Source organism: Bos mutus, chromosome 4 (genome assembly GCF_027580195.1).
Source record: "Bos mutus isolate GX-2022 chromosome 4, NWIPB_WYAK_1.1, whole genome shotgun sequence".
In the NCBI taxonomy this organism is placed as follows: Eukaryota; Metazoa; Chordata; class Mammalia; order Artiodactyla; family Bovidae; genus Bos; species Bos mutus.
The window spans coordinates 99031553-99043805 of record NC_091620.1 but is presented as its reverse complement, the minus strand read 5'-3'; the positions used below and the strand labels follow the sequence as shown (position 1 = coordinate 99043805).

At 36.4% G+C, this 12253-nt stretch overlaps 1 protein-coding gene across 1 annotated transcript in view; it reads right to left on the bottom strand.

The window, feature by feature from the left end:
- Positions 1-5435: 5435 nt before the first annotated feature.
- THSD7A (thrombospondin type 1 domain containing 7A) overlaps positions 5436-12253 on the bottom strand; it is a 479501-nt gene continuing 472683 nt past the window's right edge. The window contains exons 27-28 of the mRNA XM_070369781.1: positions 11491-11578; positions 5436-10800 (exon numbers count right to left, since the gene is read on the bottom strand). Coding sequence (XP_070225882.1) covers positions 10716-10800; positions 11491-11578 — 173 coding nt within the window. The 3' untranslated portion in view covers positions 5436-10715. The remainder of the gene's footprint in view (positions 10801-11490; positions 11579-12253) is intronic.

The window sequence follows — 12253 nt, the reverse complement described above, 5'->3', positions numbered from 1 at the left end:
GGACATGAGTTTGGGTAAACTCCGGGAGTTGGTGATGGAGAGGGAGGCCTGGCGTGCTGCGGTTCATGGGGTCACAAAGAGTCGGACACGACTGAGAGACTGAACTGAACTGATAGTAAGGATACAATTAGATAAACATTTGTTCTGCTTTTTTCCCCCCAGAGCCATCTAATGCAAATTTTTGGAGATTCCCCCGCACCCCCCACTTAATTAGCTTCAAAAATTGAGGCTGGGTATCTAATCAGAAAGACGATTATCAGTTCTCTGAGCTTTCACGTGAGTGTTGTGTGTTTTTTTAAAATCTGATGAGCTGCAAATGTCCTGCTCATTAGCTGGTAAGCACCGACCATCACAGATAGGAACGGGTTTCTTTCTCCAGCTGCTCCCCCTAATGTTGCAGAAACCTTCCTTTTCAGCTCATTAAATTTAACTCCAGGCAATTACCAAACTGCAGGTTGGTTATTTTCTTGTTATTTCTTTGGCACTTCCACATCTAGTCTCACATTAGCAGCAACCAGCCACAGGGTTGTTGTCATTTGGGTAGTTATTTTGGAAGACAGGGACTTGGAAAAAAAATCCATTCCAAATGACACACATTTAACATTATCTTTCCTTTTATTTATATTGAAGTGTCCTCAATTGTAACCATTTTCTAAGTTGTCTTTATACCTACATCATCCCCATGAAATATTTTTGAGTTTCATTCTGTAGCAAAAATCTAGACTCTCAATTTCCAGTCGTTTGTAACACTGAAAATATATGGTTTGAAGACTACTTCTAGAGCGTAACTTAGCAATATTTTGTGAATATGTGTGCGCTATGACTTTTTCACTAATTTTTTGCCAGTCTTCAGTTCTGAAAAATTAAAGACAGAAATAAGAGGATCTTACAGAATATTGCATAGTATTGTGTGTTATGAATGCACCATAATTTATTTAAACTTTTACATTATGTTGCTTCCATATGTTTATAACCACAAATGTGATACATATCTGTATACTCTATCACTGTGCACAGGCTTTGTATCAATTATCTACCTACCTGTCATCTTTGTTACACGTGCACACACATGCACAGTGTACACACATACCACGCTTGTCATCTATTATCTATCCTTCCTTCCTACTCTATGGAGTTACTAAGTCAAAAGACATGTTTATTTTTAATTTAAGAAAGTGCTACATCGCCCTTCATTGACTTAGTATTTTCCTCATTAGTACAAACAAAAATCTACTTTGCCTCATACTTGATACGATCATGTATTGTCACAACATTTTCCTTCATCCACAGGGTTTTTGTTTTAAATGGCACTTCTTTAACTATGAATGTTCATGAGAATCATTTTTTGTAAGTTTAAAAGTCACTTACGTTTTCTTTTTCTTCTGACACTGTTCTTATATCCTACCAAAAAGTAAGAAGGGTCTTTCAGTCAATGATTTTTTTTGATTCCTCCTTAGTTTTGCTTTCTTTTTTTTTTTAAAACAAGCTTTGTATAATAGGCAGGATCTAGTAACTGTCAGTGGAAGGTACTGCTTTTAAAACTTACGGACTGTGTCTAGGCATGGCGCTGTTATCTAAGAAATGTACTAATTTACTGCTACATCTGCCTTGGCATGGATCCATAATTACACTTAAATATTTTTGACTACGGATTATTAACTTTTGAAGGCAAATATGATGCCTATTCTGAAGAGAATTGTATCAAAGTCCTCTTTAGTTTCTATTGCTGAACAAATGTTGCCATAATCTTCTTGCAACATGCCATTATATCATAATTACTACTAGACAGAGCTTCAGTACATCATTATCTACTTCATTATAGGAGACATTTTAATTTGCTTTTGCTGTGGATTCTTACATACAGACATTAGAATGCACATACACAAAATAATTTTCTTGTAACTTTTAAGGATTTTTTTAAGTGGATATCAGATAAAAATCCTATCCATTATGACACCTTCTACAGTTAGGATACTTCTTGATTTATTTTTTAAATTATTTTTCCAGTAGGTAGCAAGGTAGTACAATCAGAAGACATGTAGCCTTTTGGCAAAGATAGTAAAAAGTGATAAACACCAAAATCCCCAGATGAATATTATAAATGAGGGAGCCTTTTATAAAGATAAATTGTGAAAGGGTATAGTTATACATCAGCTGTCAAACTAGATGTGATTTGACTGGGTTTTCATCACTATGTTTATGAAAGGCAGTGGGTTGTGGGGAACATAGTCCTAGACTCACCAACTGACTCTGATCTTGAAATTCTTTTCACTTTTCCATGAAATCAAGACATTGTATTCTAGAAGGAATGGATTTTAAATGTTTAATTCACGTATTTACACGTTTCTGAATGTCCACCTCCATTCTTCCAAAATGAGTAATGGGGATTTGGGAAACACTGAATTGCAATTTTATTCTGTTCTTATTGTTGTATTTCTGCTTTAAAGCAAGCAAATAGTGTATCACTTGGTGGTATTATTGTTCAGTTGCTAAGTCGTGTCTGAGTCTTTGTGACTCCATGGACTGCAGCACGCCAGGTCTCCCTGTCCTTCACCGTCTCCTGGAGTTTACTCAGATTCATGTCCATTGAGCTGATGATGCCATCCAACCATCTCATCCTCCATCGTCCCCTTCTCCTCCTGCCCTCAATCTTTCCCAGCATCAGGGTCTTTCCTAATGAGTTGGCTCTCTGCATCAGGTGACCAGAGTATTGGAGCTTCAGCTTCAGTCCTTCTGGTGAATATTCAGGGTTGATTTCCTTTAGGATTGACTGGTTTGATCTCCTGGTAGTCCAAGGGACACTCAAGATATTATTGGTATTATATTATACCATAAAGTAAATTAATACAGTGTAAGACTTAGTAGGAGAGTCAGGCTGCTTTTGGATCCTGGAACAAGGGTTTTTTTTTTTTAGAAATTTGTGATTGCCTGCCTCCTTTATTTTCCAGTATTCCCTGCTTACTCACGTCTCCCACAGGAATTTTCCATGCAATGAAGTGAAAATAAGAGAAAGCTAGGAAAGAATTCTTTTACAGACTCCATTCTCAAGATAGGTTTCCAAATCCCGTCACCCACATCCTGCTGGTACGTCCCCAGCTGTCACTCCTCTCTGATGCCAGGCTCATCATTACTGATATAATTTCTTTGCTTGCCCTGTTACTGCTCTTCCCATGTCACAATATTGTGTTTTATGAGTAGGTTAGGTGAACATATTTCTGGCAAGTGAAATGATATAAAATGATTCATGACAGAGAACTGACAACTTGAAGCTTTGAATGAATTAGTTGGTCAATTAACCTTAGTGGTCTCTTTATAACTGATCTGCTAATTAACCTTAATGATTCTTTGTCCATTAAACTCACAGTTCACTAATTCTTCGGTTCATTTAATCATCCAACAAGAATTTGTTCTTACTATGTGCTGGACTTGATTCCAGGTGAGGAACAAAACAGATAAAGACTTGGCCTCTCTCCTGTGTATCTGAGAGAGAGTAAAAACACAACCACAGGCCAAAAAGATATATAAAATCAGGACCACAGAGAAAACTAAAAAACGGCAAGAGGAAATAAAAGGGATAAAGGTAGTCAAGGAAGACTTCTCATAGGAGGTGGCATTTGAGCAGAGACCTGCATGAAGTGAGGGAGATGCCAGGCTTATATCAAGGGGAAGAGTGTTCCAGGTAGAGAGAACATTAAGGGCAGAGCTCTAAGGAAAGTGTGTGGTTTTAAGAGAAGATTTAGTTCCAACTTCATCACCTCCATGTGACACTGGCCTCAAGGGCCATAAAGAGAGGACAGTGAGCATCCTGAGGAAAGAGCAGAGAGCTGGGGACAATAAAGAGGCATGGGCCCTCGTTAAGATCATCTCTGCCTGGGATAGAAAACTAGATTGTGGAGAAATAAAATTCAGAAATTTTTCTTTACCCAAAAGTTTAAATTTCGCTGATGGCCTAAAATTAACAACTACTTTGGTAGAGCCAGAATTGCCATTTAAAGATGATATGTAAGAGAGGACCAACCCCAATAGCCAACACAGACAGGAAAGACAGACATTGTTCAAATTTGCTAATCACCAGAGAAATGAAAAACATGAGACAGACTGAGGTTTTGTTCTGGCCTGGACTCTTTTCCATAACTCAAATTGTGACCAAAAAGCTATGGGATTTGCCTTGGGTACTGCCAAGGGAAGGACAAAGGACATTTCACTCTGTTTGAAATAGTAATGGGAAAAGAAATGAAGCTATTTTCCAATTGTATCTAAATTTAACTCATTTTTCTGTCTTCTCTTTTTCCACGCCTGTCACCATCATATTCATAAGATTGTATGATCAGGGAGAAAAACATGGCTGAACATATATCAGATTGGTAACTTGAGTTCCCTTGGCAGGGAGATGCTATGGCAGAAGGTGGAAAGCGGGAGAGGGAGTGATCCTTGAAAGAAAAAGGGGGGGAAAAAAAGATGCAACATCAGAAAGCCTGACTGCATGTAAGCACTTCTGTATGGACATACTGTTTCCAGACTAATGGACACTGACAAGACCTGTAAATTGTAGTGTGTGGTGGCTTTTCTTTGGAGTACATTTGGTGTGTAATGAAAGGAATCACTAGGGACTCAGACCAACCAGCAAAATGTAGACCAGTCATTCATATTTGTGTTTGCAGGACATAAATTAGAGTTGCAAAATAAAAAATGAAGTTAGTGATTTGACTATGAATGTCCAAATACCTAGAGATACATCAGTTATTTTAAAAATTCTCCTCTTGAATCAGTTGTAATGAACAAGATAGAAAATAAGGAGGCTGCAAATCACTGTGTTTTCATCAGGCATTTGAGTCTAGCTATATATTTTGAGCTTTATATACTGTGTTTAACAGGTTCCTTCCTTATTAGCTATATTTTAGCAAATAGCAATTTCAAAAAATGTTTTAGTTGCAAGCTACCCTAACAATAATTGCAATGATTCATCTAATTTGTGCATCCCTTTCAGAATTTGTTAACATATGCATCTTAATTTGGAGTGAAGGAATCTTAATTTATTCACGTATGAGCTTCCACCTGAGGGTTAGTCTCCTGCCGGTAGACACGGGGAGAAGGGATAGGGAGTGGCTTGCCTTCTGACTGAGGGGAAGAAGCTCTGTACCGCAGTGTTCCAGCGTGTCTCAGCGTCCTCTGCTGCTTCCTACCTTGTAACGTACTGGAAACCAAGGGGTCCTTTGTCCAGGATGATTAAACTGTGGCTTCTGCAGACACTTAAAGGTTTGCATCTCTCAAACTTTCTAAATTGGGATTGTAAACAAAAAGACCCAAGAGAGGGCAATACGGTAGTAAAAAGATGTTTTTTTCATTGAAAATAAGTGTTAACCCACACTTCAGCAGCAAAGGATGCAAATTAAAACACAGATACACACAAGCAGTAGAATGAAAATGATCTCCGTGTTTTATGTTTATCAGCAACAGTTAATTTACAAATAACCCATATGAAAATGTAAAAAAGCATATTACATCTTCACATGCCATCTGTATTAACTGAGTAAAGCTTAGTGACAGTATTTGCAAATCTGTAGTAAATTGTACATAGACCTCTTGTGCATTAAAAAAGAAATGTACATAATTTAAAATAAATTACATTACACAATTTACAAAGTAATATTAACAAAAACTTCTTAGACAGCTGCCTTCTTATTTAAACAAAATAAATACTCAGGTAATTAAATTAACCAAAAAGAAAACACATTTAGGGGGTTATAATTTATAGAAAGACATTGCAAATTTAATAAAGTTATATTTTACAATGACAGATACTGATCGCTTCAAAAATCTCTGTGCTAAAAATAGGCAAGAAAAAAGTACCAGAAAGGAAATCTTAATGTTTATTTAAAAAAAAATAAACTTAAATAGACTCCTGAAAAATAGTTGAGAGAAGCTCAGTGAGCATTCAAAGCAGGTAATCTAGAAACTATTGCTTAAAAAAAAAATCTACAAAACACGGGAAGACTGACACCCAAGGACAGTCTAAATAGACTAGAGATTTTTGATCGCTGGAAACGTGACTCTCACAACTAAGTGTCTTCATAAAATTGCCCATTTTAAGATCAGGCTTGGTAGAAGCACAAAAACATAAAGCTACAAAATTAACGCTATCCATTTAGCATTTGTTTTGCTCATTTAACAATGCAGACATACCCATTTTTCAGTGTCCCTGCTAGATACAGAATTATCATTATCGTATCACACCGCGTATCCTTTTACAGTCCCCTCTGCGCGGCCCACACTCCTGTTTCAGACCCTGAAATCCTGCTCTGTTAGCTGCGGCCACCAGAGGGCAGCACCAGAGGGGACAGGCAGCAATTTCAGTTCTCACATCGCAACCAGACCCAGGGAAGATGGTTGTCTGACCTGATTCCTCACAGATGTGTTCACAGACTGCTCTTCTTTCAACACCCTCAAGCTTAGAGGGGAAACAGAACAAGAAACACATTTTAATTTGATAATATATTTACAGATAGTGAGACCCTGGGCCATTTGGGAAGCCTGATTCTTGCAAGGCTATTCAAACCTTGATTCAGCCTAAGGACAGGCTCTTTTTTTGTCAGTTTTGAGAGCCGCAGGCCTCCCTTGCTGTCTCACGGGGTAGGACGTGTACAGAGACGCAAGGGGAAGGTTGGTGGAGGGGGGAGTACTGGGTAGGACTAAATCTAAGGTAAGAATTGACATTTTTACAGAAAAGGTCTTTTTGTGGGGTGGCGGGTGGGGGACGTCCTCCACAGCTTTCCTTTCTTTATCCATGTCTTTGACTGGTACAATTCTGTTTAAACCAAACTGTTCACACTCTAAGTGACACTTTGACTCCAACAGAAAAGAGATATAGGTAGTCACCTCTTTTCTTATTAAAAATGTAGGCATGTTTAGATGGTTCTAGGGGAAGCAGACAAGACTAGTTGTTGCTAAGGGAGCAGGCTGGACAAGAGACCAGGCATTGATCATTGTAAAGGAGCAAGGGTATACAGCGAGTTGGAGGTTAGGAAAAATTGAGAGGCGTTACTTGCTTCCTGTGAGAAGTTTTAAATAACTGACTTTGTCTTGAAATGTCTAGGAACTTAAGAGGGTTCGGATTAAGCTGCTGGGACCACTGCCACCTGCCTGAGGGTGGAGCAGACATATAGCCCAAGCCTGCCAGCACGGCCTGACACACAGACATTACATGAGGAAAAATGTTCACCAAGTTTGAACGCCAAACAGAGTGAAGGGTGATGTGTGCGTCATTTTCACTCATTAAGCTTTTCCCCTTCTTTTGAATGTCTTAGATATGCATGTAAACAAAAGCCGTTACTAATATTTTACAATATCTAGCAGAGTGTCTTACGTGTGATAATTCAATACATATTAGTCTTATTACAGGTACTTTGTGCTTTGCTATAATTAAGAACATGCTTTTATGAACCCCTTTTCAAATTAGCTTTAAGCTACACTGTAGTGTCCTCGAAAAGGCTTTGAAATAAGGATTATAGTCAGTTTCCTAGCTTAGATATTGATGAATGAGCAAATCACCCCCTTTCGAGATCAGTTATGTCACTTCTATGTCATTTAAATAGAAACAGTCCAACAAAATAATACTGTGTCAATATTTTTCATTTCTTTTTCTCCCCCCAACCAAGCAGACCTTCGTACTTACAGAACAGTGATTCTTAATCTTTGTGGGCTCACAGACCATTTTGGTAAGGCAAAAGTGTCAATAGACAAGTTACTACTATATTCCCCTCCTGAATTCTTAGAATGAACAGGAGGAATACTGTTTTGATGAAATCCCAGTAAAGTATTTAACTCATTATTGACTTATGCCAAGAACAAAAATAAGGCTATTTTCATGTTATAAACATGAATATAGTAACCTTCATTTGTCCAAAATAGCCTCCCTGTATCTTTCCTAACAAAAGGCCAACTTCCAGTATGCTCCCTAGTATTAGGTCACACTGAATCTAGATTACTTCATACATGTAATGTTGCAAAAGGTAATCAATTTATGAGTAAGGTCACCTTGGCTTTTCATAACATAATTTTGACCTATGAATTCATTTAATTTTAACAGTATAGGTAGGAGGACACTTATCTGCTTTCTGAATGAATGCCATTGTATAGTATTATATCATTAGTAGTAACAGTTTATTCCACTCAACAATTTCAAGGGTATAAGACTTAGCAAGATTCTTCACGTAATGGTAATAGATTCTTTCTCAACCATTTTGGACAAATGGGAGCTCATTTTACTCAAATAAATCAACTTGAGGATTATTTGGGAGACCCCTGAGTACATTTATTGACAATCACAGTTTTAGGGTGACAATATTATTTTTGTCTTCCTCTTTTAGTGAGACAGATGAGATGGAATTGTTTTTATGCCTTTCCTTATTGAAAGCCTTGGTCTAAGGCAAAATTCTCATTTTCCTGATAACCTGTTTGCTCAGAAATGATTTACACATTGCTTAACATAGGAAATACTGATCAAGGTTATTAGTACATACCATATTTAATGCTGATTTAAATATGTAGAAATTTGCTTATTTGAGGGACAATGACATTCTAATCTATCTTTTGTAATCTTTGAAGATACTCTAGAATGAGGAGTAGGGTGAATTCAAACTCTAGTACGAAGGTGAAATACCTTCGAGTCCTAACCACTTGTACAGCAACACAGCTATGTTTAAGATAAAATGGCTTGTGATACTTTTTTTTTTTTTAAAGACCTGAACATCTGATGTCCTGTCCTCTCCCAAAGGTTGTTGCAAAACTGTTGCCTGAAAAATGATATTGCTTTTTAATGGCACCTTTTGGATTTTCTTTTCATATGAAAGAAACCAGCCAAGTTAGGTATCATTTTACTGTGCCATTCCCAGGGCTACATCTGTGAAAAATATAACTACTTGCAATACATTAAGATGTTTAATGACTGTTTTTTGGTTTTGAAATTAAACCCTGATCACAGTCAGAGGGGAAATGAGTGAAAACTCAAGATGACATGATGGACAATTAGCACTGGGAAAAAACCTCTAGACCAGCAAATCATAACTTGCAAACGTGGCCTGCTGACTTTATAGGAAGTTTTATTGAAAAATAGCCACGCCCATTCTCTATGGACGGTATTGTGTATTGTCTATGGCTGTGTTCTCACAACGGCAGAATGGATAGGCTGCAACATAGACCTGGCTGGAATATTTACCATCTGACCTTTCACCAAAAAAAAAAAAAAAGAATGTGCCACCCTTGGTCTAGATATTTAATGAGGTCCTGGACAAAATATTTATTTTTCTCTTTTGAAAATTCTAGTTTTTGATATCATACATTAAAAAGACTTGCTTCAAATTTTACCACTGAGAAAGACTAAACTATGGATTTTGAAATACATTCCATCTGAAAGTAGGAAAACAAATCTGGGGGAAAAAAAAAATCAGACCATTTTGATTTCTTTTAATTACAAAAAATCACCAATAAATTATTTTTTCCATCTGCTCAGAATTAAAAAGACAACCAGCTCCTTTTTTTCTTTTCTTTTCTTTTTTTAACAAAGATAACAAATATAAAAATCTAGTCATAAACAGCCTTCAAAGTACAATTAGAAGCTGACTAGAGGGGACCGTCTTTTGGAGGGTTAGTGAGTTCGGGACTTGAACACTGAAGTTATCGCCATGCTGTTGATATCACAGTGGCTGCAGCGATGAGGAAGTATGTATACAGCAGATGTAACAGCTAACTCCATCCTGTCGCCGTCCCAGCTGAACTTTTACTCTCTTCAGGACACAAGAACTTGTAAATGTCTCCACGACACTTTGAGCACAGATGTCTTCATCCCATATGAAAAGAGGCAGTTGCTATGGCAATACTGGTTAAGCGCCTATCATGCTGCACTAATATAGTGCAAAAATGTGCCTTCCATATAGCAAAAAAAGATCCAGGCAACCAGTTTGAAAATTAGGGAAAGTAGAAATGTACTGTATTAACACAAGCAAATTAGTTTTCCAGACAACAACCATTGTAAAATACTGAACTTGAGGACTCTTCTAAGGTACTAGTACATGTCCAGCATTCGCACTTTGGAGAGAGGCAAGAAGTCTTACAAAAGGGTCTTTGCCTCTGAAATGCAGCTCAATGAAACTATTATCAACCACCAAGATGCTGAATTTACTCAATGGGTTTTCTGCTCAGTTTAGAGCTTAGTTTTAGCCACCATTAAAATTGCTTATTAACAAGTATATAATCTGACATAATAATGTGTATCATTCAATTGAGTAGGCATGTTGTTATGTTTGAATATAGTAGTGTAGAGATTTTGGTATTAAACTCTTCATGCGAAAATGTTACTAGGGGTTAACATTGCAGACAGAGGCTTGCATCAGGCATCCTAAACTGGTCAGTCCCACCATCGTGTTTTTAGAGATGAAAGTGAATTATCAGTTGGTAGATTTCAGAAAAGATCACATAAGACTCAGAATGCATCATGTATCAACTAAATCTCCTAGAATTCTCAGGGCTGATGGTTTCGATGTAAGTAGTACTGACTTGGTATATCCAATGGCACTGTGATTTTCACTCCTTCCTTAATGATGATCTTTTAAGAAGTAACACTGTAGTTTAATCCACACAGTTTGAATAGCTTTGTGGCCTCTGGATATCCACAGCAAAGGCAGAAAGCTGAAATTGGAAGCTGCTGAGTAAGTTACGACTTACATGTCAGCATCTCCATCATAGGCTAAGGTCAAAGGTTTCAGCCGGTTGTTTTGCCTTCTTTGGGGTTTCTTTGGCTTCTTGCTGTTAAAAAAAAAATCAATAAAACTGTGAGAAAGAAAATCTTCAATTGTAATTTTTATTGCTTTAAATGAAAAAAACTGAAACAGTGATAAACCTAAAAATTGCTTAATTGCCTACACTTTCTAAATTCAACCCCAAAATTTGATTTTCTGGTTTTTGAATTCCTCAGTTTTATTCCTCTGAATAAACATAAACCAGAACCCTTCAAGTATATTATTATTCTGTAAAAGATAAATTTTCTAGATATAATTTCTCTGGTACTAATAATGGAATAATGTTATAGTATAGTCATTTATATTTGTCCACAAACTTTTATAAATAACACAACTTATAATATGTTTTAAAAGACAGTTGAATTAGGTATTATCATAATCTCTTCCTCAGTAGTAACTTAATAAAAAAAGTACAGTTCACCATAAGTATACAAAGTAATATATGGTGCTTGCATAACCAGGGGGAACAACTTGAGAAGATGACTTGGGGCAGTTCTGGCTCATATTCAGAAATTAAATGGTTCGGATTCAGTTGCTTTTAGATTATCCATCTATGCTTATTCAGAAACTCAGATGAACCCTAAATAAATGTGGAATGCTTATGTGGGACATTAGATCGCTGTTCCTGGTTATGGCCAATTGAAAGTATTTCCTCTGAAATAGATCTCCTTAGATTTTTAAATATTTAAACACTCACCAAGCTAGATAGATCATGGAGACAATGAAGATGAGTAACACGAATGCCCCAGCTGCTACACCATAAACCCAGGTCTTCAGTCTCCCATCTGAGAAGAACAGACATTGGTCATTAACTTACATTAGTCTGCTGTATATATTACAGTCTTTAACTATGACCAATGACCAGTCACATATGACCAAGTTCTTTGAAAACTCAAAATGAATTATTGCTTAGGCAGAGTTAATGATTAATGCAAAGCTGATATTATGTGTTAGATGCTCTTTCATTAAAGATAAATTCTCAATGAAAACTGAATTGAAAAATGATAAATAATGTTGCAATTCAAGTTCAGATTTCAAGTTAATATGTCTAAATTTCTGCTACTTCCTATATGGATTTTTACTTTAAACTCATGTGTTATGCTATATAAATGTTTTCTTCTGATTTTCATTCTATCTTCAGAATGGCAATTGTGAGAAAAGAAGAAAACAATGCAATTTCAAGAAAATTCCTACAACTTTTTTGATGCTGACAGGTATCTCAACGTAAATTTTGTCATTTAAATATTTTTTTCAGATGAAAGTAAATATATTTAACATTTTTGGAATTAATAATCCTTTATCTAGTTTATACTTTAGAGTGTGCTTTAAAATTAATTTGACAATATCATTTGTAAAAATAACCAAGTTTGATTAACACATGAAAGAATCTCAAAAGAACTTTTTTTCTGTCTTTTCCATTTATGGAATCAGATAAGACAGGAACTTTTTTTCTAGTTTTA